At 39.8% G+C, this 27897-nt stretch overlaps 1 protein-coding gene across 1 annotated transcript; it reads right to left on the reverse strand.

Moving 5' to 3' along the window:
• Positions 1-21549: 21549 nt before the first annotated feature.
• On the reverse strand, positions 21550-27195 carry LOC109176769 (cell division cycle protein 48 homolog). Its single transcript, XM_019326152.1, has 9 exons — positions 27060-27195; positions 26756-26921; positions 24930-25158; positions 23574-24340; positions 23275-23496; positions 23087-23158; positions 22713-22994; positions 22138-22497; positions 21550-22040 (listed from the first exon to the last, which is right to left on the reverse strand). Exons 1-9 carry the CDS (start codon positions 27086-27088, stop codon positions 21744-21746), a joined length of 2424 nt encoding a protein of 807 aa, XP_019181697.1. The 5' UTR covers positions 27089-27195; the 3' UTR covers positions 21550-21743.
• Between the last annotated feature and the right edge of the window lie 702 nt (positions 27196-27897).

The following is a 27897-nucleotide window of genomic DNA, read 5'->3' on the forward strand; positions in this document are numbered from 1 at the left end:
TTTATGAGTCTATTATATTGCATGCTAGTTGAATTGGTACCCCGTTGACCTAGGTGGAAGAAATATGAACCCCTTAGGACTATTCTTAGTATGTGATGGATCACGCATAGGTTTTGTTATGCGCTTTCTCCCCTTTTCCAGTGTGTAATATGGGTTGCATGTGCTTGTTGTGTGATATGTGTGGGTGTCACCCCAATTCGGTTGCGATCGGATTGGTTATCCTGAGCTGCGGTTCAGAAGCTGGCTGCGGTCAGATTGATACTCTTGGGCTGCGGTCCACCGTTTGGTTGAGATCAAACGTTTCTATACGAGCTGCGGTTCGTCCTCTTTCCTGGCTGCGGTCAGATGACATTCTCTTGGGCTGCGGTCCACTGTTTGGTTGCGATCAAACACTATGATGAGCTGCGGTTCATCGGTCGGTTGCGATCGACCCCTCCGTGTTGCGATACGGGGCAGGGTGTTGCGGGGCCGTGTCAGAGCTATATGCGCTGACCCTCATGTATGGGCATGCGATTGGTCATGTGGCGCCAACAAAGTGTGCTACGTGTTGTGATATGGATGAGTGGTGATCATGAGTGTCTTGGGGGATGTGACTATGGGATTTATGTTGGGGATTGTTTATGTTGAGTTATGACTATTGTTTATGCTTTGCCTTATCTGCCTTATCTGTCGTGAACTGTATATACTCGTTATAACTGTTGCTTGTGTCTGGCCTTATCTGTCGAGTCATTCCCGGTTTTAAGGATAGAGTTCGTAGGATATATCTTCATGCTCAAAGTGATTTTCGTATATCTATATATATCTCTATATATATTGTATTTCAACGCGTTGGAGTGGGTTACCAGCATCACTCGCTGAACAGATATATTTGGCTTTCAGGCACAGAGGACTAGAGCACTGGAGCGCGCTAGAACTGGAGCGTAGAAATAGATTAGTTTCCCTTTCGGCCTGCGTGCCATATTATGCATTGCGTTCCAATGGATATTAGTTAGACAGCCTGTGCACCTGGGTTCTCTAGCCCAGGTGTGGCATAGCACCCCGTACACTTATGATATACTTTGGGATGTAATGAGATATTACCTTTATTATATAAGCTTAAAATGTCTTGAAAATCTGGGGTGTTACAGTTGGTATCAGAGCCTAAGTTTGACCCTAGGAAAAGACTCTTAAGACCGGACTTTAGGACATTAGGCTTGAACTCTAGGTACCTAGGAACATAGGACTCAGGAATCTTAGGACGCGCGGTGAGATTGTGAAACCTACACATAACTTCTCTACACTTACCCTTCCTCATTTTAAAACCCTTCCCCACTTATCACTTCATAAGAAGTACGTCAGACCATAATTTAACGTTCTTATAAACACTGACCAGAAAGACGATAGCATGGCACCAAACAGAAGGCAATCAAGAACTCCAGAGCCCGCCACAGACGACCCCTTAACCCAAACCCTACGACAGCTGACACAAGTCGCACAGGCACTTTGCGGCCATCCGCAACAACAGGCCCCCACCACCTCCATCAAGCGCAAACTCAGACGTCGCCCGACAAGTTTCAAATCACCGACCACCCACGTTTTTGGGAGAAGAGGATCCCGCGGTCCTAGAAGAATGGATCCGAACCCTTGACAAGATTTTTGGGGTAGTAGAATGCCCGGAGGAACGCCGCGTAGAGATAGCCTCGTTCTACTTCGGGCACGAGGCCGATCTCTGGTGGATCCACGAGGGACCCACTTATCAACAAGAACCGGGTTCAATTGGGAGAATCTCAAGACACGACTACGAGAGAGATTTTATCCAACCCACATAAAAGCATCCATGTACGAAGAGTTCCTTCATCTAAAACAAGGAACGGCCACCGTCGTAGAATACCATAAACGATTCCTCGAGCTGGCACGCTTCGCGCCAGAGCTAGTCCCCACCGAGGTAACCAAGATAGAGAGATTCGTGTCGGGCCTCAACTTCGAAGCTCGAAAGGCACTAGTGGTAAGCAGACCTCGGACCCTCAACGAGGCTTACTCCAGCGCCGCGAACCTTTATCGAATCCAACTACTCCAACGCGGAGTTCAGGAACAAATACAAAGAAGAAGCACCGGAAGTGGGGCACCGCTAGTAAAGAGAACGAGAAACGACACCGGCACAAGGTCGAACAACCCGACCAACCAAAGACCGCCCCTGGGAAACAACGAAGCTAATCCAGGAAGCTTCCCTTGCCCGAGATGCAACAAAAGCCACAGGGGCAAGGATTGCGCGGGCAACCCCTGGCGATGCTTCAACTGCGGAGAGGAGGGGCACAAGGCCTTCCAGTGCACTCGACCCCAAAGACCGCGCCCCGCCACCGTGGGCCAACACGGGGGCACCGGTCATCAAGGAAGTTACGGCGCTCCCGGAAAGGTATTCGTTATGAGCCACACTCAAGCCAACCTCGGAAACGAAGAGGACCTAGAAGGGGGAAACCCAATCCCAGAGGACGAGGACCATACGGATTCCCCCGAAGAAAATCCAGAAAACGAGTTCTGTCTAGGATAAATCATCACACCCCTTGTAACCACCCCCGTGTCGTAAAGACCACTTATTTAGCTTAGCTATTTCGAAAGTATTATGAATAAAGGTTTTTCTTTCAAATTCCAATTTCCACTACAAAGGTAAAACACAAGTTAAACTATCAACCCAACCTTCCCTCCACTAAAGGACGAAACAAGGAAAAAGACAAAAACCACACCATCAAGAAATGCTTAATGTTACCATTAGGAATGGAACCTTAGACTTACCCTCTACAAGTTAAAGCCTCAACCACTAAGCCATGAGTATTTCTTGAAACCTCAAGGGAATACTCCCTTGTTAAACCCCCCAAGTCCCTAAAACCCACAAAATCCCCAAATCAAAAACCCTTCTTCTTCCTCTTCTTCCTCCCCACTCCCTCTCCTCCTCCCTCTCACACACCCCGCTGCCCCACCATAGCAACCACCCACAATCACCTCACGCCATCGCCAATCGGACGCCGCCACCGCCCGGCCACTCCCCGCCAACCTCGCCCCGCCTCACCGCCGTCCAAACCAAGCCACCGGAGACCACCCGCTATCCACCCGAACGCCACCCAGCTGCAACCCGCTGCCCAAACGCCACCCCCACGCCGTCGCACCAGCCCAGAACCGCCTAGCCGCCACCACCTCGCGACGCCACACCGTCGGAGACCCCACCAGAAAAATCGTGCCAGAACACCACCGCCATCTCGCCGGAAAACACGTCGGAGGCCCACCGGAAAACTCGCCGGAAAACCGCCATCGCCCCGCCGGAAAAGAAGATCGCCGGAAAATCGCCGGAAAAGCGTCGCCATCAACCAAAGCACCACGATGCCAAAGAAACCCCTCGGAACCCGCACCCCGGAGTGGAGCAACGCCGATTACACCGTGATCGGAGGTAAAGCACTTGAACCCGACCAATTCTCTCCGGAATTGGTTGATATGCTCAAACATCAAGGGCTTTTAGATACGTATCTCGCCATCAAAGGGGATACGTACCCCGAATTGGTGAAGGAGTTCTATCAACACCTTGTAGCCACCAAATGGGGTGACAAGGTAGAAATCACCACCAAAGTCCGTGGCAAGGAAATTGTGCTTTCCGAAGGCCGTTTGGCCAAGCTCTTGAAATTGACCACCACGGGTGTGTCTAACTATGACCGAAAGGGGTGGATTGATACCCAAAATACGGGATACGAGGACTACCTCGGGTACCTACTCGGGAAGGAGGACGGGTTCACCTCGGCCACACGGCCAAACCGGAAGTGGCTATCGGCAGAACAAAAGATATTGGTTATGATTGTAACCGATAGCCTCTTGCCCACCAATAATAAAAGCAAGGACGTAGGGAGCCTAGAGTGCACCTTTGCTTATCTCTTGAAACATAAGATCAAGTTCAACCTGCTGGCACTCATGCTAAAGCACATGGAATTCTGCAAGACAAACAACCGGCGTAGTCTACCCTACGGGATGATCCTAAGTTGGATCATGGAAAAGAAAGGGGTGGACCTAAGCCACACCGAGGTCAAAACCGCCAATGGTATGGTTTTCAATGCTCAAAACCTTCGCCGCAACGACATCTACTTCACCGAAGGGGGACATTACCTCACCCTCGAAGAAATTTGCCAAAAACCCGAGGAAGAGCGGAGAGAATTAGTTGACCGGTTGGGCATCTCCAACAAGAAGCTCAAGCGAGCCATGCAAGATTGTGGGGGCTCGGAGGGAAATGAGGAACAGGAGGAGGATGACGGGCCTAACCCGTCAGTGCACCCACAGTCGGGAGGGGGCCCGAGGGGACAGGACGAGGGTTCGGTCAATGAGCGCATTCTCGCACAACTCAATCGACAGAACCAAATCATGGAAGAAGGGTTCTCATCCTTGATTCGCACCACACGCGCACTCGATCAGAGGGTGGCAGCAATCGAGGCCGCCTTGGGCACTCGTGGGGCGTCCAGTTCCAGCGCAGGAAACCGAGGTACACCCGAAACTTCTCTATCACAACACCATCAAAAGTTTAGCCTACCCCAAGCCAAGACAAACATAAGGCCGCAACCCTAATCAGGAGGCCGAGCTACGAGGTGTCTGGGGGTGAAAGGATGGACTTTAACACCGGGCTTCGGGGACGAAGCCCCTTGTAAGGGGGGGAGAGTGTAACACCCCGTGTTACGACCCCTAAAACCATTTAACTAATTAATCAACAGCCCAAGAGAAAGAATAAATTATAATGATTAATTAGGGAAAAAGGCCCACCATAGTCCATGGGCCCTCATATATAAACCCAACCCCTAAGCCCAATCCTTAGTTCCAAAAGGAATAGAATTAGCAAACCTATAATATTAGTTCCTAGTTAGGACTACTAAATATATAAATAGGGGACTTAAGAGACACCTAGAACTCCCCACAAGAATAATGCCCCACCACCCCGAAAGAGCTCCAAGAATCCCCGTAGAAGAAATCAAGAAAGCAAGAAAGCTTAAAGAAAGACCCTTCATAGTCAAGGAATTAATTAAGGCTAAGAGGTATCTCAACAAAACCTATTTTCATAGCTATGATTCCCCCTTAGGGTTTCCCCCATATTATTGTGTTTTGGCGAGATATGATGATTATTATTGATGTTTGATGTGATAATCCCATGAGGGATCTTGATAATCTTGATATTGGGAGATTCTTATAATTATGGTGTTCTTGATGATTATATGGAGTTCTTGATGATTATGTGTTGTTCTTGATAATTGTGTGCTGCTCTTGACGTTTATGTGTTATTCTTACCGAATCTTGCAATTAGAAGACGAACCGTAATCTTGTTGATATAAAAGTGATTAGAACCCTAGGTTGTATCATATGATCTTATTCTTGGATTATCGGGTGGGGAAATCGCATGTTTGGGTGTTGATTATATTTAGAAAAGCATGATAAGTTATGTGCCGTTCGTTTCTTGTATTTGATTCGTTAATTGTCTACGTGTTGTCGTTAATTGCGTTGTAAAGTGTCTAAGCATGGTTCCGGGTTCCACAACGGTTCCCGGGGCGTAAAGTGTGTGAAAAGAGTCAGTGGGGGGTAGGTGGGGGGTAAGGGACCCGCCACCTACCCACAGCCGTGAAACACCGCCCGGCAGCAGGTGGCCGGCGGGCGGGCAGCTGCCCGCCGGTGACCCGCTGCCCGGAACAGTAAAGTCCGGCGGGCAGCCGGCGGGTGGCCCCCACCCACCGGCTACCCGCTGGAAATTATCCCACCTTGGGACCCCGGCTTCCCCGTTTGCTGTTCCCCCCGTTCCCCGTGGTGTCCCAACGGACCCCGTTTATCGTGCCTATGTCTAGCTTGATGTTTCAGGTACCGTTCGTAGGTTTATGAGTCTATTATATTGCATGCTAGTTGAATTGGTACCCCGTTGACCTAGGTGGAAGAAATATGAACCCCTTAGGACTATTCTTAGTATTTGATGGATCACGCATAGGTTTTGTTATGCGCTTTCTCCCCCTTTCCAGTGTGTAATATGGGTTGCATGTGCTTGCTGTGTGATATGTGTGGGTGTCACCCCAATTCGGTTGCGATCGGATTGGTTATCCTGAGCTGCGGTTCAGAAGCTGGCTGCGGTCAGATTGATACTCTTGGGCTGCGGTCCACCGTTTGGTTGCGATCAAACGTTTCTATACGAGCTGCAGTTCGTCCTCTTTCCTGGCTGCGGTCAGATGACATTCTCTTGGGCTGCGGTCCACTGTTTGGTTGCGATCAAACACTATGATGAGCTGCGGTTCATCGGTCGGTTGCGATCGACCCCTCCGTGTTGCGATACGGGGCAGGGTGCTGCGGGGCCGTGTCAGAGCTATATGCGCTGACCCTCATGTATGGGCATGCGATTGGTCCTGTGGCGCCAACAAAGTGTGCTATGTGTTGTGATATGGATGAGTGGTGATCATGAGTGTCTTGGGGGATGTGACTATGGGATTTATGTTGGGGATTGTTTATGTTGAGTTATGACTATTGTTTATGCTTTGCCTTATCTGCCTTATCTGTCGTGAACTGTATATGCTCGTTATAACTGTTGCTTGTGTCTGGCCTTATCTGTCGAGTCATTCCCGGTTTTAAGGATAGAGTTCGTAGGATATATCTTCATGCTCAAAGTGGTTTTCGTATATCTATATATATCTCTATATATATTGTATTTCAACGCGTTGGAGTGGGTTACCAGCATCTCTCGCTGAACAGAGATATTTGGCTTTCAGGCACAGAGGACTAGAGCACTGGAGCGCGCTAGAACTGGAGCGTAGAAGTAGATTAGTTTCCCTTTCGGCCTGCGTGCCATATTATGCATTGCGTTCCAATGGATATTAGTTAGACAGCCTGTGCACCTGGGTTCTCTAACCCAGGTGTGGCATAGCACCCCGTACACTTATGATATACTTTGGGATGTAATGAGATATTACCTTTATTATATAAGCTTAAAATGTCTTGAAAATCTGGGGTGTTACACTGGCAGTCCAGGAGGATCAAGCAGCGCAAATACCACTAACCGTTCTTTTCGTGACATTGTTTGTGCAGGTGGAAATATTGAGCAAATTAATTGGTATAACCGTGCAGCTCTCTATTTGGAATCCACACCAAGAGATGGTAGAGTTGAAATGCCAAAGTTGGTGACTTTGAATGATCTACCAAAGGGTATGAAGAAGAGTGGTCCAAGTGATCAAAATTTGTGGGTTTCAAACGAGAATTTCAGAAGAATCCAAAGCTATGCTAGAGCTTTGATGATCATGGTTCTAAAGGACTATATCAAAGTCAATGATGCCGAGCTACAAAATGGAAGAAGCCTAGAAGAATGCATCATATGGTATGAAGAAGGTATACTGCCCGGAAACAACATCATCGAAGCATTCAACTATTATTCAGTTGGGCAGGTATGCAACAATTATGCCATTAGTGACAATTTCATTGATGTTCAAAATCATATAAATCATGTGCTTAAAGAGAAGAGAAACAAAGTCATTAGATGATTTGTATGATTGTCACATTTATTTTGTATGGTCCACGGGAACATGAACCCATGAACATTTTGGAACAAGTTGGAATGATTCGAAATATCTGATTATGATGCTATTAAGTTTTCCTTGTTATTTATTTTTATTTTATTTGTCTTGAAAGGTAACATTTTTTAGCTTAGATTGTATCAAATCTCATAAATTGGAAGAATGCAAAAATTCATTATTATTAAAATCCAAAAATGCGAATAGGAATTTTAGTTGCTAAAAATACCTTTCTTAGAGTCAAAATCAAATGTTAAACTCGTCTTGGCTATGTCAAAGTTAATAAATTCTTTTGAAAAATAATTGTTTTTAAAAGACAAGCCAAATGACTGAGTATAGGTTTTGGCGTCATCAAAAAGGGGGAAAATTGATAGGAATATTTTTGTAAGTTTTGATGAGCCAAATGTACTTTAGATCCCCTTAGTTTTTAGGTCTTTTAGTACAGGCATCATAAATCAGAATATCGAGTCAAAAGGAATCTACCATAGGAAAAACAAAATTAATTTGAGAAATTAATTTTGGTCCTACGAGTATTCATCCGAGAAAGAAGCATAAAGAAATGATGTTGCAAAGAATGATCGGATGAGCCTAATGGCGAAATGGTAGAAGTCCTTACTCAAAACAGTCACACTCGAGATCGATTCCCCCCCAAGGACTTATTTTTACAAGACAAGTTTTCGGACAAGCACAATGCTACCAAAAGAGCACAATGTATTAAAAAGACTTATTTTTACAAGACAAGTTTTCGGACAAGCACAATGCTACTGAAGGAGCACAATGCTACTGAAGGAGCACAATGCTACCAAAAGAGCACAATGTATTAAAAAGAGCACAATGCTACCAAAAGAGCACGATGTGTGCTAAGGAGCACGATGTGTGCTAAGGAACACAATGTTCAAAAAGAGCACAATGTTCAAAAGGAGCACAATGTATCTAAAGGAGCACAATGTTCTACAGGAGCACAATGTGAACAAGCACGATGTGTCCAAAGGAGCACGATGTGACCAAATCAGAAAAGCACAATGTTCAAGTCAAAGGAGCACGATGTTCAAAGTCAAAGAAGCACAATGTGGCAAAGAAGCAAGATGATCAGAAATTGGATTAATTCGAAGGAATTTATTCCAAGTCTACTCACATGCCACAAGAATCCAAAATTTCCTGAAAGACATTTGATCAGAACGGAAAAATATTTATGAAGACATGAATATAAAAACTTATCCTAGAAATAAATTCTATCAGATGAATTTATTTCAAAGATACGTTGGATATTCAATATGACAACAAAATAATATTTTAAGAAACAACTAGAAAATCAGGTTGTGATAAAATATTATTTGTCAGGCAAGTTGACAATCAAATCAATATTGAAGACCTACTATTGTCAACAATATCAGGCTATGAAGATTCAAAATTCAAATATCAAATTATCCCACTCCAACGGATATATTTGATTGCCTATAAAAAGCCATGAAGACTTGAAGACAAACATAGCTGTGAAAAAGAAAAGAGGTGAACAAGACAGAGCACCGCGATAGAAGTGCAATACACACGAAAATTCAAAAAGTGCAAGTGCTCAAATATTCTTAGAGACTTAGTCTGAATAGTCTCAAATCTAGTTGGAGAGAGAGAGATACAATTACCTTTGTATTTGTAATTGTAGAAAGAGTATAGCTGTGTGCAAAATACTCTAGTGAGTGTAGCTGTGTGCAAAACACTCGTAGTTGCTAAGTGTAGCTGTGTGCAAGACACTTAGTTGGCGTTGAGTATAGCTGTGTGCGAAATACTCGAAGTTGAGTGTAGTTGTGTGCGAGACACTCGGAGTTGGGTGTAGCTGTGTGCAAGACATCCGGAAGAAGTGCTTGTGTAGCGCTTATTCACTATTGTAACTATGTGTGAAAAATAGTGAATTTCTCCTAGACGCGAAAGGAGAAAAGTGGACTAGGAAGATTACGCCACTTCCAAACCACTATAAATTGCCTCTCTCATTTACATATCGCACTTACATAATTTGCTCTATCTATCTATCTTATCCGACTAACCCGTTTACTATTCACAGTCAATCTTAATCGTTCGGGTTTAGTGTGTTTTCACGTATGCATGTGACTCAAACTTCTCAAGCTTAAATATTGAATTATTATAAGCAAGTTTGACGTGTTGCATGTAACATTCATCACACGGTCGACATGATACGATATTTATTTATAATCTTGAATATTGTTATTATATATTGAGTGCACCATCTCCTTTATATATTCAAGATATCTCTGTCATTTACAAATCATCTGTACATATCTTACATGCGTATTTAATTCATTGATTGGGCATAACTCTTTACATACTACCTATTCCGCTGTGCAGTTTAAAACTTACTCTATTTACTTGATATTTAGAGTTGAAGTTACCCTAGAGTTATTTATTTTGAAAAAGCTTGAAAGTCTATTCACCCCCCCCCCCCCCCCTCTAGACTTTCACCACCCTATCGGGACCAACAATTGTCCATCTCATACTACTAGGATAGTTGAATCAAGGAACGCTAAGTTTCTTGAAGACGACGTAATTATTGGGAGCGATCGATTTAAGGATTTAGTTCATTCCTTCGATCATAATGGCTCTCAACCTTCTACATCATCTAATGGGGTTGTAATTATACGCAATGCTCCTTTGGTCTCGCTTGTGGTTATACAACAATTTCCTAAGCCAGATTCTGAACCAATGGTTGAACGAATTTAGGATTTACAAAATTCTGAACCGATACAGAGTGAACCAATCCAAGAACTGTCCCCATTTTCTGAAGAGATAGTTGCCCACAACCTTTGCAAGGTGATGGAGGTCCAACATTAAGATGGTCTACTCGGATGAAAAGATCAGCAGTTCCTAGTTATTACATTTCGTATCTACAAGAATCTAACATTAGAGTCGAAAATGATCCTGACACATTTTCTCAAGCCACGGATTGTGCCCAATCTGACTTATGGAATGAGGCCATGGCAGATGAAATAAATTCCAAGAAAAGCAATTGGGTTTGGGAACTTGTTGAATTGCCTAATGAGGCCAAGGTCATTAGCTGTAAATGGTTCTTTAAGACCAAAAGAGATTCATTAGGCAATATTGAGAGATACAAGTCCTAACTTATTGCGAAGGAATTTACTCAAAATGAAGGAATCGATTCACTTCGACTCGTTTTGGCATTGGTTGCACATTTCAATCTTGAGCTACAACAAATGGATGTGAAAACTAATTTTCTTAATGGTGATCTAGAAGAGGAAGTTTATATGAAACAACCTGAAGGTTTCCCTTCTAGGGATGATGAGAATTTAGTTTGTAAGCTTAAGAAATCCATATGCAGTCTAAAACAAGCTTCCCGTCAATGGTATATCAAGTTTGATGGAGTTATTTCTTCATTTGGTTTTGTTGAAAATCCTCTTGACAATTGTATATACCAAAAGGTGAGTGGGAGTAAAATATGTTTTCGTGTTTTATATGTGGATGACATTTTGCTTGCCACCAATGACAAGGGGATGCTTCGTGATGTGAAATAATTCCTCTCTAAGAACTTTGAAATGAAGGATATGGGTGATGCCACTTATGTTATTGGCTTAAAGATCCATATGGATAGGTCTCATGGTATACTTGGTCTATCTCAAGAAACCTATATTAACAAAGTTTGGGGAGATTTCAGATGCAGAATTGTTCACCAAATGTTGTGATAAGTGTTAAAATGTGCTACTTTTATGGGATATTTAGGAGTCATATTTTGCTTAATTAGAGTCCTTTAGGCCTTTTATATACTTAGAATAGCTTATTTTGACTAAAGTTAGGCATAAGGACCAATTGCAATCACATTTGTAAAATAAAGTAAAATATTGGCAATTTTAGGATATTTCGGTAGAATGAGCATATCTGAAGATAGGGATGTCCAAACGAGGTGATTCCCGTGGCATTAGATTGGAATTTTAAAGAGTTGCACCTTTCATGAAGACCACAAAGACTAATTCGGACATTTAGGCAGTCAAAATCAGCAAAAACCGTGTCAGGATTCCTAGTCACGCGAGGCGTGACGGCGTGACGCCTGAGTAAATGGGAAATAATTGGCCTTTGGCGAGATTTCAGCATAGAAATAGAGGTCTCGGGCAGAATTTTGAGGAAAAACTTTTCATTTTTCAGATTTGTTGATTAGGTTAGGTTAGATTTCTCTCTTCCTTCTCTATAGAATTAGATAGCCACTCTCACTCTTCAATTTCAAAGTAGATCTTGCATTTTGTAGAAAGGATTTGGTAACTATTCCTTCATCCCTTTATATTCATGCTTTAATTTATCCATTCCTATCTTTTATAGTTTCTAGATCTTATTTTCTACATGTGTGATTTCTTATATATAATGTGTGGCTAGCTATTTTAGGAATTGGATTGGATTGCCTTGATTATATGCATTTGTGTTCTTAAATAGATGAATTGATGAGATGATTGCATAATGCTTGACCTGGATGCTTTTGTTGTGAATGAGTTGTGTATGGTTCCTCTCTTCATTGAAGGATCCCAATGAGGGAGGATTATAAGAGAGTGGAATTGGCATGAGATCAAGTGTTTTCCATCCAATTCCCCATTACATTCATATTATTATGTTTTTGTTTATCTCTCTTACTTGCTTGCATCTTTACTTACCTTGCACTCTACTTTCTCACACTCCTTGCCTTGAACCTTCTTAGCTTCCTTGTGCTAATGTGTGCTTGTGTTTGACCACAACGTCCAATTCCCAATCGTCCATCCATGAGACCGACACTCGGGGATTCCACATCTCCGTTTACACTTCCCATCCCATTCCATCAATCCATCCCACTACACTACAAGTGGATGTAAAAATCCATTTGTCAAAATGGCGCCGTTACCGGGGATGGCAATGGTATTGGATGTTGTGTTGATAGCATGAGTTGCATATTTGCCTAAGAAGTTTTTTCTTTTTGTTTGTTCTTTTGTGTTCCATTGTGCCTTCTTGTGAATCCATTGTGTTGTTTTATTCTTTCGTTTTGTACATAGTGTGAATATTCATTGATTTGGATGTGGGCATATACTTGTTGCATATCATTTTTACTCACGAGCAACTACTTCTAGTTGCGAGGACCGTGTTTTTCCTCTTGTGCTCATAGGTGATCTTCAAAGATGTATTCTCCATCCTTTGATTTCTATGAAGAACCAATCCTTATCCGGCCTTGTTATTCCCACCAAAACCGTATCCCACCTCAATATCCACCCTACCCACCCACACCAATGTATTATGAAAGAAATGAACCACATTACCCTTATAATCCTCTACCTTGGAATACCCCGGATTATGCTAGCCAACCTTTAATCCCATATGATGAAGAACGCGAAAACCTCGAGTGGAGACTACAAGAATTCATTCGAGAAGAAAGGGAAGTCTTGGCTAATATTAAAGCCGAAGTCAAGAGAGAAATCAAAGAAGAAATGGCCGCATACCGGGATGAGATTTTGCAACAATTGGAAAGAATGAAAACCACACTTGCATGGATGACGGGAGAAATCTCAAGACAGATCCAATTGGAAGCTCAAGCCGCCACTTCAAGAAGTAGTGATGAAGCCCCGGTGCTCGAAGAAGTTCCAATTCATGAATTGGAAAATCAAAAAGGGGTAGAAGACTGACACTCAAGCGATGAGGAGATTGGGACCGTGTGGGAGGACGAAGAACCAAGTAATAGTAAATCTCTTGATCCTCCTTGTGCTATTACATGCGATAATTCTATTGCTCATTCTCTTGATACGACTACTCTTGAAGTGCGTGATAATTGCTCGTCTTCTCTTAATGATAATTCCTTTAGATCCATATGTGCTTATGAAAATATCTCCTTTCATACCTTTGATAATGACTCTCTTAATGATTGTGATAATAAGTCCTTTTATTCTTGCAATGATTTTCTTGATTATGAGGATAGTGGTAATTCTCTTTGCTTTGGTGATGAGGAGTTTACAGATTATTTTGAGAAGGGTGAGTGGAAAGTGCTTAAGGTTGTCAGTTTTGGCAACTATATTTGTATTGAGGGAAAAGATGCTTATGAGGAAAATGGTGGAGTTAAAAAAGCATATATTGAGAATAAGGAAGGACTAAGGAGGGCAATTTTAGAAACGGGGAGAGAAATGCACAACCAAGAATAGGGGAAAGAAAATTGGATGCAATACTCATTGAACCAATAGTTGCTACATCCGTTGAAGGGTATGAGCGTCATCTATGCTTAAAGGAATTTGAGAATGCCCGACACTTAGGGCATATCTCAAAGCTAAGGTTGACGGGACGCATGGTGTGGTCCCAATTCTCATATGTTTCGACGCGTAACGGTAAGATGCGTCGGGCCAATGATGTAAAACGTGGCACTTCTTGGGAGGAAACCCAAGCAAATAAATTTCATTTCTTTTAATTCTTGCATTCGTTTTTGTCGTTTTGACTTTTGTTTTGAGCTAACATTGTAGGGAAAGTCACTAAGGAACTCAAAATGTTCAAAGTGCGAGGCAAATTTCAAAGAACCGGGAGTGAAAATTTCAAAATTGGTTCGGGGACCAATTTACGCGACCGTCACGCACGTGACAAGTCGCGTAAATCGGAGTGCGAATGAAAATACTTCATTTCTTCGAAAATTCTTCACCTTCTCCACTCCAAAAACACTCCCAACTCCATTCCAAAGCTTGTGAATGACCAAGGTACGCCCGTACATCGTTAGTACACCATTCCAACATCAAATCCTCAGGGTTTTAACACTTCAAATTCATCACCCAAGGTATGAAATTCCTAATCTCTTTCAGTTTGGGGATTTTTGCTCAACATCTATGTTTATCTATTTGTGCTTGATTTTGATGAAATTGATTATTGTAGTCCATGTATTTGTGCTTGATAAAGCTATTGTTACATAGAATATGAATTGCATGGAACTTTCTTGTTCGATTCTTGATGATTTTAAAATGCATACTAGATGTTTGATGAAATGCTTGAATGAGAATTTGAAGAGCTTTGTGCCTTAATGTCATGTGATCTTTGATTATGCTTTGTTGGTTTAAATTAATGTTCATTAATCATTTTGAAAATTGAAATTGTTGAGCTTCAATTTGTTCATTCATGAATATTCTTTTGTCAATGATGTTTTGAAAATTGAATTTGTAAAGAAAAGAAAATGTTTTTGTGAAGTTGAATGTACTTTGTTGAATTCTTGTTAAGTTCCATTTGGGTAGAATTAATTGAAATGTGGCTACTTGCTCTTTAAAAAAAAAAAAAAAAAAAAAGGTGTGAAAACCATGTTCTTGGATTGAAATGACATTATTTTGTGTTCTCTTGGTATTTGATATTCAATGCAAAATACTTGGTTCCCTTGACTAACATGGGTGGACCCGAGGATGTTGTTATTTTGTACTGTGTTTGCAAATTCTTATGTGTAGGAAGCAAAGACAATTAGGGCTACCTCATCTAAGAAAAGATGAGAAGAGAAAGAATCAAGTTAGCAAGGAGAAGAGAGGGGCACGGGAACATGGCAAGAAATAACTTAAGCGCTTATTAGCATACTCTTGGGGCGGTAGGAAGACCAACTTCAGCAAGGTCTACCGCATATGCGGGAGCGCGAGATGACCCCTCTAGCCAAGGATGACATCATCGTAGTGGAGGTTCCTCTCCTACCCAAGGGGTTTGACATGAAACCACCACCACCACCCATGCCCATCTTCCCACCCGTGCCACCACACTACGCAACGGTCACCAACTGGAACACTATGCAAGCTTTTCATTATCAGCTTCACCAGGAAAACTTGACCAACCAACAAAGACTTCACGAGGAAGTATTGGAGGCCCAGAGACAACAAACAGAGGAGCTCCGGCAATACTTCATGATTTTGTTCCCACATCCACCGCCGGGGTAGTTGGTTAAGTGGCCTTGAAAGGATTTACTTGGTTACCAGTGACTCTACATACTATCATTCAGACTTGTTTTTTATTTTTCATTTCTCGTATTTTGTTTTACTTTTCGTACTTTGCACTGCTGTTGTTTTTGTTTTTAGACTTCTAGACCTTTAAATTTCGCCAATCTTCTATTTTGTTTGACTGCATGCTTAATGTTCTTTATCTATGAAATTGCCCTTCCTAACCTTCTTGGAAGATTTGTGGCTTTATCTGTTGAAGATTATTGAATAGGGGTTGATGTAATCGGTGGGGCAAAGGTGCTTGATTGGACAAATAGGGAAATTGTGCTTCAAAGGGGAGTCCCTTTTACCTTCCCTAATTTTGAATTATTGTTTGTGCCCCGTATTGAATTGTTTGTTTCTAAAGTGTGGAAACCACACCCTATTTGCACTTCTAAAGTGTGGAAAGTGCATGGTTTCGTTATTCGTGTTGTACCGATTTCATGTTTGCTTGATTCTTATATTCTTTTCAACCCGTTTTCCCACCACACCCCATGCCACAATTCTAAAGTGTGGAAAAGGTAACCATGAATGACCCACCCACTCATTTTCCCACCCTGCGTCCACATAAGTGAACATCGAGGACGATGTTCGTTCTAAAGTGTGGAAAGGACGCACTCTGTGCTTTATTTCTCTTGACTCTTGAATGGTGATTGAATAAGGTTTATATATGAATGAAATGTATGTCGTTGTTCATATTATCTAGGAAATGTGCTCAAATGATGTGTGACGTCTTGAATTTTTTAAATGTTTCTGAAAAATTACCTCTTTACACCTATGAGCTTGCATAGAGCCCAAGTAGGTTTATGATTTCTTGTATGCTTGTATGGATTCTATCCTTCTTCGTGGACCTCGGTATCTTGGATCCTTTGAAGTGGGAGTGTGAGCAAGTGGGGGCCGTAGAAAAAATGTTAATTTGGCAAGACCCGGAATTGGACAAATCTCGGTATGGCATGGGGCAAAAGGTGAGCCTTTGGTGAGTATTAAGAGAAAATTTCCCTAACCCCACAGAAAAAAGCATGAGAGAATGAAGTAGGGAAATGAAGAAAGAAAGAAAAAGGCAAAAACCAAAAATGGGTCACTCCTTGAGATAAGAAATGAGGTGAGCCATCTCGCTAGGGCTTGGGGCAAATCCATTGCACTGTCTTCGAAAAAGCGTAGAGCTCTACGTGAAGTCGGTTGTCCCAATGGCGATGTCCTAGGAGATGAGAAGAGAGAGAGGATGGAAGCCACCCTGCTGGAAACTAGGCACCCATAGCATTGATCTTCGAAAAAGCATAGAGCTCCATGTGAAGTCGGGTCGCCTGGTAACGATTCTAGGGGGTTGAGAAGAAAAGAGTGCCCGTTTAAGCCAATTGGCAGGGAGAGGTCCATACCAAACCTTCACTTTATTTTATGTTGGGCATTTTGGGCCAGTTTCAGGGCGAGCTTGCTTGCATCGTTCCCACTAGTCGGCTTGGCTTGATAAGCCCTTGAGGATTGGATAAAAAGAATCAAAAACCCATTTGCTTGCTTGGTTTAGAAAAAATTCTTGTGTGAGAGGTGTGTTCCCATTTTGAGCTTATTTTCTAAACAACCATTGGGGTTTGTGTTTTCTCGAACATCTCCTAAATTGACTTTGTCACATATTGTTTGCCACATTTGCTTTATAATCGGAAGGATGCCATTCATTTGATTCCTAATATGCATAACCTCATATCGATTTGCCATTTGAGTGTTGAGTGTCTTGTGAGCTACGTTTTAACACTTATGTTTTCTCAAACAAATAGTGAGGTTGTGTGTTTACCTTCCCATTTAAGCTGTGTTTCTTTACCTTGTTGTTTCTAAGTTTGTTTGTGGTTGTTGCACCCTGTTGGTGTGCACCTCTTTGGTAAGTTCCGGTTTGTTGTTCCTTATGAGTGAGTTAGTAGATCTTAGTGCTTGGTTTTGGTTGCGTTGAATTTCTAGAGCTGTGATTAGGAATCTTTATCAGTATATCTTTTGCATAGCGTTTCTACTTCGATTCATATTCCTAAATTCGAATTCAAACATACTTCAACCCATTTATATATCCTTTCTTTTTTTAGCTCCGAGGACGAAGCTCATTTTAAGGGGGGTGGGGGGGGAGTGTGACACCCCGTATATTTTATACCGGGATTTCCCACCATAATTATTTTCTAAGGAGGAATTTATTCTCTTGTTAGACCCAATTATTTAAATTAGTCCATATATTTATTCTAAATACATTTAATTCCTAGTGATATGGGTTTTTCCTTATCCTATGTATTTATTTATTTAAATAAGTTCTCTAGCCCAACTCTTATATTGTATATGTACATTGTTATATAATAACCCAACATATTTCCTTTCAAGCCCAACCCATTAGTCTTGCAAATAATTACAACCCTAGACTAATATATACATATGTGAATAGCAATCATCTGATGAAGTTTCCTCCCTCACCCTCTCTCTTCATTTCACGACAACTACACCCAAACATATTCTCCCTTTCATCTCCTCAATTGATATTGGCTAAGCTTCATCTTCCTTCATCTTCTATTGGTAAGATTTCCTCTTTATTTCCATCCTTCCATCTTCAAGCTTCTTATTCCTCTCCTTATGGTGATTTCTTGGGTTTAAGATGATCAAGTGAAAGTGGATGAGCTAGGGTTAGCTTCTAGGAGGGTTTTGCTTTGGATTGCTAGCTTAAAAGGTAAACTCCATGTCCATCAAAACCTATTTCCAACTTATACAAATATTCTTGAATTTCTTGAAGAATCTTGAGTATGTTTTTTGTGTTATTCCTTGTTTTGAGCTTTATTCTTGGATATCTTGAGTCTATTGTTGAGCTATGATGTCTATTCTTAATTTCCCTTGCTTCGTTGATGATCTAGTGTGTTGGAATAGATTTATCCTTATATTTTAGCCTCTGTTGTTGATGAATCTGTGCTTCTGTTGTGTTGAATCCTGATGTCTGATGCATTCTATTTGTTGGTTCGTGTTATCCTTGCGGGTGGTTTTCATGGGTGGGAATCCCCCGTTGAATGGACCCGCTAGTTCATTCTTTTGGCCTTGCGGGTAGATCTCGCGGGTGGTTAACTCCCGCGAGACAGACCTGCTAGGTTTATTGCAGAGGTGTGAGTGACGGGTAGATAACACCCGCCACTCCTACCCGTTGAATTCTGTGCAAGTCTCTTCCCGTGCATTTTTCTTTGGTGCATTGTTGGTCATCTTTTGGTGCATTGTTGAGTAATCTTTGGTTCATTGTGAGTCCATTCCAGAATTTTGTGAAACCTTTGGTCTCCGTTTGAATTGTGAATCCTTGTTTCTTGATATCAAATGATTCGTGAGTTAAATGATGGTATATATATACATCTCATTGGCTATATTGTATTATTGAGCTTTGGCTATTTGCATTGGTGGAATATAAATTGCATAGGTGGAAGAAAGATTTGGCTCCGCTTGGTGGATGAGGTTGGACTGGTGTACAGGTTGGACTCTTGGTGTAAATGTTGGATTGGAGTTCGGTTGGATATTGATATTGATATTGAATACTTGATTATTGCTATATATATGATTCTTTGACTATGTATATATACCATTATGCTTTGATTGATGAGAGAACTCTTGGAACTCTATCTTGTTCATGTTGTGGTATTAATCTCTTGAATCTAAGTTGAGCTGAGTGGTTCCCCGTTGGCTTTCTTGAATTGAATCCATTTGAGTATTCTATTGATTGTGCCTAGTGCCCCTAGAGTTGATTATTGTTGATTGAGTATCAATCTTTGCAATCTTTCAGCTGAGTTCGTTGGTATGATATATATGTAGTCATACCGTTGCAAAACCTATTTTGATATAAAAGTATATGTACGTAGTTTTACGTGTTGAAGTGGTTTTACTTAGCATTATACGCTAATATTTTTTAAAATGATTTCAGGTTGGCTTAGAGATGTTTCCCGAGAGCGCTGTCTAGTATGAATGGTATAGTTGATTAGATTAAAACCTTTGTATTAGATAAAAGCTTTGTATTTGGATTTGTGTAGAAAACCTTTGTAGCCTCATATCCAAAGAATATATTCAAGCTGACATTTATTAGAGATAATTTATCTACACAAATTTTAACAATATAAGTTCAACATATAATTACTTTAACATTTAAAATTGTTTAAACTTTGCCATTTTTTCCTTCACTTGAGGAAATTCATAATTCATATATAGCATTGATATGAAGCAAATCAATACAAGTTCGTATTCATTCCCAAAAGAACAAATAGCCCCCACTTATCTATTAAATTGTAATTTAAATCAATGTTATCATTACAACACTTGAGCAATATCTATTTGCAAGACATATATTTAACATGTTATAGTCAGTCTCATTTTATGTGAGGATCAAGTGGCACTTCAACTAGCCTGCATGATCAACATCCTACTTCTTAAAAACTCTCAAGTCGAATGGTGAAATCAAAGTTTACTTGAAAATCACCTTCCTAAGTTTTCAAGAATGATTTGAGCTTTCCATTTAGAATATGCCTTTTCCAAACTATTAACAAATTACAATATTTAGATTAAAGCCTTTGATATTTGTTTGTTCTGCCGCTCAAAACCTCTATATGTCGTCTGCCTCTTTAAGATGTCAAGATCGACCATCGCGGAAGGGAAGATTCCTTTGAACTTAAGTTAGGTGATCGCGGGATGAAAACTACTAGTTAGTAAGAGACAACTTGGACTTATTTTTCAAAAGTCAAGATAATGGTAGGTAATTGACAATATTATTGAAGTGTTCCTGACTAATTTTAAGCTGCAGAAATTGTTCTAAAAATTATAGTGAAAACCGATCATGTCGCAAAGATTAAAGTTGTAGCGTGAAGAAAAGGTAGTGAACCTTTTAGAACAATTTCATTTTTCCCAATGTTACATAGCTATTCTATAGTAACATACACTCATTAATTACCGTTGGAACGCACTAAACACTGCTCCGATATAAAGATATAGAAAAGAAAAAGAAGAGAAGAAGGAAAACTTTTTTGTTATATTATAGAAATGACAAGAATGGGTCCTATTTATATAATAATATACATGATGAATAAAAACCACAAGAGTTGAATCACCCATGTTGACACCATTATAACAAAGATCCTGGCCATAAAAAATATCAAGGGAAATAAAGGTCACAAAAATTAAACGTTGATTTGGTCCGCCAAGCGCCTAACATTAACAAGAAAGGGGGAAGGGGGGAGAGGAGAGCTGCATTTGCTATGAGTGAAGAACCCGTCGCGGGCGTGGTGAGAGCAGTGCAACAACTAATACATATATAAACAAGTACTGTGGATTACAAAAAGAAAAACGTAAAATGTCCTTGTTGAGTAGGGGTGACCACGGTTCCGGTTTTGTGGATGGCGAAACCGGAACCAGAACCAGAACCTTATAGTAAGGTTCCAATTCTAACCGGAATTATTAAAAAAAAAAATTAAAAAAAACACTATAATATTTATTTTTTTCCGATTTGAAACCGGAACCGCCGGTTCCGGTTCCAAGATTTTATAAACCTTAACCGGCGATTCCGGTTCCAAGATTTTACAAACCTTAACCGAAACCTTATAGGTTCCGATTAAGAACCGGAACCGGAACCGTACGGACGTTTCCAGTTCGGTTTCGGTTCGGACAGTCACGGTTCCAGTTACGGTTGAACCGAAACCGTGGTCATCTCTATTGTTGAGGCCGTGTTTACTAGTCTAAACGGCCTCAACAGGGACGTTTTTACTTGTTCTCTTCAAGCTATACTTTCTTCCCTTTATGGTATCCCACCTTTAAAAAAACTTCCTAACCAGAGCTATGATTCGCAGAGGGGCATGCACCAAAAGTCCAAAACAGCATCAAGGTCGCCAAACACACACATTGCTAATTGCAACGTAACATGTATTGTATTGATACAAAGAATATACTCTTTAATTTATGAGAACTTTCAGACAATTTTTTAAATTAATTTCCACATTAGGCATACCTTCATTGGAACAATTAACTTATTTCTTGAGTTATGGCCTATGGGGGATATTAAAAAACCACAAATAATTAATATTAAAGAATATTCAAAGAGATTAGTATGGAGTGCGTAAGATATGAGATTATCTGACGTCTACCATATATAAATATTTAATCCAGATATCAAGAAAAGGGAATTGCAGTGCAAGAGTAAAAATATCTGAACGGAACCCAAAAAAAAGTAGCCTAAACACTAATAATTAATACTAAAGGGCATATATATATATATATCTAAAACTTAGCTATACAAGTCGTCTTCATCAGCTGCTGCAGTAGAGGTTGCAAATGGGTCGGCTCCAGAGGCCCCGCCAGTTCCTGACTCAGCAAAGCGGAATTCAGTTCCAAAACCGCGAGATTGTTGCAGTGTTTGAGCAAAGGATTGGTATTTGCGTATATCGGCATCACTCACACTCCGACGAGCATACTTCATGGATTCCTCAAAATGCGCAGGTTTAATCTCTGAAACTTCATCCCCAGCATCATCCTCGTCCATGGAATCGGGATTCTCCCTCCTCTGCTTCTCCCTTTCGATATCCTGAAAGAAGATTGAATGGTGAATGGTGGGTGTTCCCTCACATAAGGAGAACAAATGTAAAATTTAAATGAAATAATACAGATGTGAGATGGCATACTTTCTCTATGTTCTCCCGTATGGCGTATTTGCATGCCCTCTGGCAGATCTCTGTGATATCTGCTCCACTAAATCCATGAGTGTATTTCGCAAGAGCTCTTATATCAACATCTTTGGAAACTGGAGATTTTCTCAGGCAAGCTTTGAAGATCTGATGCCGAGAATCTTCATCTGGAAGAGGGATATATATTAATTGGTCAAGACGACCGGGACGAAGCAGTGCAGGGTCAATAATATCTGGTCTGTTCGTAGCTCCAATAATGAAAACAGTCTTCTTTGCCGTCATGCCATCCATTTCAGTAAGAAGTTGGTTAAGAACCCGATCAGCGGCACCACCAGCATCTCCAACACTACTACCCCTCTGCAACAATATCAACAACAAACACTTGTAAGCATTCGCCTCAGCTTGTATGTAACTTAACTCAAATATAATATAACTCAGAAATGGTTCTTCATCTCCTCCTTGTCATCTTATATTTTATTAACACCTCAATTGAACCAACCGGTGCTAGTCTCTTTCAACCTATCAAAAATCTCTTCAACTTGTTCTTATTGAGAATGGGAGGAAAATAATACCTGAGTTGCAATAGAGTCAAGCTCATCAAAGAAGAGAACACATGGTGCTGATCCTCTAGCCTTGTCAAAAATTTCACGAACATTGGCCTCGCTTTCTCCAAACCACATGGTGAGCAATTCAGGCCCTTTAACACTAATGAAGTTGGCTTGACACTCATTTGCAATTGCCTTGGCCAGTAAAGTTTTCCCACACCCAGGGGGGCCATAGAAAAGAACACCTTTTGAGGGCGACATACCAAATTTTTCAAACTTCTCTGGGTGTTCCACAGGATATTGTACCGTCTACAAGATAATTAGAAATTAGATTAATGAGCATGATCTGAAAAAAGGATGCGGAAAAACATGAATACTGTAAAATGACCATTCCCAATTACCTCTTGAAGTTCACGTTTAACATTTTCAAGTCCTCCAATATCTTCCCAGCTGACATTGGGCACTTCAACAACCTGCAGGTAAATTCAAAACAATAAAAGCAGTGAAAATTTTGCTCTTCCAAAGTCATCCAAACCACACTTAGAAAGATACCATGCCACAAAATAGACATCTGTAATTGTAAACTTACAGTCTCACGCAATGCAGAAGGATTGCTTGTTCCCAGAGCAGTTTGGAAGTGCTCATTTGAAACAGCCATAGAATTCAAAACTTCAGCATCAATTGTTTCATCCTCCAGATCTATGACATCCATTTTTTCTCTGATACATTGAAGTGCAGCTTCAGTGCAGAGAGAAGCAAGGTCAGCACCAACATAACCATGTGTGTCTTTAGCAATTCTCTCCAGGTCAACCTGCAAAATAGAGTAACCATTAACAAACACAATTTACTGCAAGAAAACAAACTATCAAGCAATAAAGGAGATCTTACATCCTCAGCAAGTTTCATATTCTTAGTGTGAATGCGAAGAACTTCAAGGCGCCCAACTTCATCTGGAACACCAATGTCGATTTCCCTGTCAAACCTACCAAACCTCCTGAGAGCAGGATCAATGCTGTTGGGACGATTTGTAGCTCCAATAACTATAACATGAGCACGGGACTTCAATCCATCCATCAAAGTTAGGAGTTGTGAAACAATTCTTCTTTCAACTTCACCATGTGTCTTCTCCCTCTTGGGAGCAATTGAATCAATTTCATCAATAAATATAATAGATGGAGCATTCTTTTCAGCCTCTTCAAATGCCTTTCTAAGGTTGCTTTCACTCTCTCCAGCTAACTTGGACATAATTTCTGGTCCATTGATACAAAAGAAAAATGCACCAGTTTCATTGGCAACAGCTCTTGCTATCAGTGTCTTCCCAGAACCAGGAGGGCCATAAAGCAAAATACCCTTTGGCGGTTTCACTCCAATGGATTTGAAAAGTTGAGGGTGCCTCAATGGCAGCTCTACTAATTCACGAATCTGAGCCATTTGTTTCCTCACACCACCAACATCATCATACCCAACTTCATCAAGTCTATCCTCATCCTCCCTCCTCACTGGCTCCCCCTCACAGAAGATTTCAGTGTCTGGAGCAACAACACAATATTCCCCTGGATCTGTCTCAATGACCTTGAATTCCACACTTCTCATACCCCCTCGAATAAGGAAGTGGTCTCCTTTCCTCAAAGGACGATATGCCTCCAAAAAGTAAGCTACAAGCAAAATGTTCAATTATTAAATGAACAGGTAATTAAAAAAATCCAATCCTGTCAGATGATCTACACAATTTCAGAAGAGAGACAGACAAGCATAATTTCAAACAATAATTGTTCATCAAAAGAGGAGATAATGCTTATTAGGGATAAAAAATACTTCATCAATTGTTTCTATTTTTTTATGTAGGTACTCTCTATTACATAATTACATAGATTGTGGTAATTTCTTGGATATATACCTTTGACAAAAAAAATTAAGCCTACTGTACGCAGGGAAAAAATAAATAAATAAATAAATTTAGGATATCAGGATATTTAGCCTAAAATTTAGCTTCTAATTATAATAAAACCAAAACTTTTTCCTCTTTCCACAATAAACATGAAAACGTATAATGCATGGGAACTGTCATAAAAACTGGAGTTAAAATAGATTACTAATTTTCCTTCAAATATTAAAGTATAACATTTACTCTGGGAAACATGTAGCAGCTACAATAGACTCCTTGTATCAAACTATCAACCAAGAACCAATGAGTATATATTTGAACTATGGCAACTCAGTAGTGAAAACAGGTTGCATACTTACGTTTCAAGTATGATTCAAAGAGATCACCAGTGACCCCTTCAATTGTATCATCTATAGGAAGTATGTGCACACGTTTCCCATACTTAACATCTGGACATTGATGTACAGATACAACATCAGCAAGTCGGACCCTCAAATTTGACCGGACAACTTTATTCATCCTAATCTTTGCCTCTTCACATGTCTCATCAGCAAGAGCAATAACCACTGTATCTTTCCTTTTTTTGCCCTGTAAAATAAATGAGACAGAAATAAATTATGAGTTTCCCAAAATGAGAGGCAAACATCATATCTAGAAAATCCAACCAACAAATTCATTTCAGTAAATTGATTTATGTAGTTGTGCTTTATGCTACTAAAGTCACATTAGAAATTTTCAGATTATATCAACTAGTTTGGCACACAATAAGTAAAAATATATTCCCATAATAGCACCAAATACATAAAAAAATTTCCTAAAAATAGTTACATTATGATGGTAGGATTACTCAGTCAATTAAAGAAGAAAAGGGGCATTTACCACATAAAATCTAGTAAATCAGGTATAAACAGGACATAAATTAATCAAAAAGCATTAGTTAAAAGGAAAAAGTCAGGAACTAGTTCAAAAAAAAGTTAGATACTACAATCCATACCCAACCAAATGTAACAATCATTCTCAAAGTAACAACAAAATGTACAATATGGCTCAATTATAGAATAGAGTAGGATATCTGAAAATTAATATTAATATTATTAATAATAATAATAATAATAATAATAATAATAAAATGAATTCATGGTTAACCAAGGTGCATATGCCAGTAGCTTCGTGCAACTCAATATTCTCACCATTCCATTAAAAATTAATTAGTGTAGCCATATTTTTAATTACATCAACCAAAATTGCCACAAAGAATCTACAGAAGGCCAAACTGAAAACTGCCAAATCCACAGATGACAACAAAAAATTCTTCACACATTATACACATCAGTTATTATACTAGGGGTGGACACTGAACCAAACAAACCAAAATCAAAATCAAAACTGACTCAAACACCAATCAAAGCCAAAACCAAACATATTGGCTTGGTTTGAGTTTGGAATTTTCACCAGAACAAAAAAGTTGATTTTGTTCTGGTTTGACCAACCCCTGATTCAGACTAAAACCAATCTGAACCATAAACCAAACTATAAACAGAACTCTAAAATATGTAATTTTATATGAAAATATATAGCCTCAAAATCCTAATAAGATGTGGATTTTTTGACTTTCTAGCACTGTTTTGATTAATGAGGAAACATGGTCTTTGTTTATCATTATAATTGTAAGTTTTTATTTTAATTTGAATATTCTCATGCGTGATGAGTTAATTTAAAGGTTCTTTGGATATGAAGACTATTTTGATTTTTGTTTTTAATACCAACTCAAACCAAAACTGAAATATTTGGTCAAACCCTCATACGGCCACCCCTAGGTACTAAAGGGTTCTGTCAAATAGAAGTAGAGCATAATGCAGCATGAATTAACTCATGCCTAAGTAGCATACCAGTAGAACAACAATTACAGAAAATTCAATCACATCTCCAACATCCATTATGTTGAAACCCAATATTACCTTCCAACTCAAACAATAAAAGGGTATAAAGTACAGATTAATAAAAGAACTGTTAATCAACATACAAGATAAGATTATTAATTCACCAAAAACGGCAAAACATTTAACCAAACTCTTTCTCAAAAGACATGCTACAGAATGGAACGATTCTAAGACAAACTGTAACCCATACTGTTTTGGACATTCAAACGGCGTGTGAAACTTGAGCCAAAAAAATTCGATGATACCTTAATCAGAATCGTGTCTCCACGGAAGAGCTGGAGCTTCTCCATGGTAGCAGGGTGGAGAGCAACGACGGAGTTATCATCATTGATCGCCTCATCCACGACAAGCCGATTCGGCGCCTTCTTCCGCTCCAGAATCGCCGTAGAGAAGTCCTTCTTAGTACTTTTCCTGGAAGAATCGAAAAAGAGGCAATCGCATCAAAAAATAGAAGTAAAACAACCATAGTTTCGAAGTTACAGTGTCTCCGATTCATCGGTGACGATGACACCGAAGGCGGTTGAAAACTCAGGGAGACGAAGAACTCACGAGTCAGATGACTCGGCTTGGTGACTCATCTTCGATCTGAAATTGGATAGCCGAGGACGAGGGAGAGATATTTTGCCGGAGAAGGAAACCGGATGCGTGCGAGAATAACGAGGAAGTAATCAATCGACGCTTTTAATAGTGTCCCACACTCGCACGTTATGGACTTATGGCACCGTCATATAATCTGTATTTTAAATATTCAATTAAGTTTATTTTTATTTTATTTGTAATCCTTATTTGTTTGGAATTTGTAATTTTGTATATATATGGACTACTTGATTATTTAATCTACATCTATAATACAAATCTACAATACAAATACAAATCTAATAAGAACCAATAATGTTAGGTCATTAACTGAAAAAAAAAATGTTGATGTAATTGTTTTTTAAAATTAATGGTTCATATTATTTTAATTTTAGTATTTTTTTAAATAATTTTCCTTATTTACCATGTATTATATTATTTTCTTTCTTTAAATAACCATAAATTCCGTTAGTATAAATTTTAGTAACGGAATATTCCGTTAACTATTTATTATTCTTAACTTACTCATTAATTTCTATAAGAAAGGTCTTAGGTTCGAACCTCATCTCAATTAGAGTTGGTATACTTGTTAAACATATATTACAAATATGTTAAAATGTATTAAAAATATAATATAAAATTACCATAAACTTTTGTCAAATAATTAGCCTGACTAAATACATAGGATTCAAAGTTGAGCATCAAATATTATAAATCATGAACTTTGAAAATCATTTGATTTTCTTGCATTTTAAAAAAAAAAACAAATTTAGGTTAAGTTTTTTTCTTTTAATTAATCTTCTTTTGATTA

The sequence above is a fragment of the Ipomoea nil genome, unplaced genomic scaffold (assembly GCF_001879475.1).
Source record: "Ipomoea nil cultivar Tokyo-kokei standard unplaced genomic scaffold, Asagao_1.1 scaffold0755, whole genome shotgun sequence".
NCBI lineage: Eukaryota > Viridiplantae > Streptophyta > Magnoliopsida > Solanales > Convolvulaceae > Ipomoea > Ipomoea nil.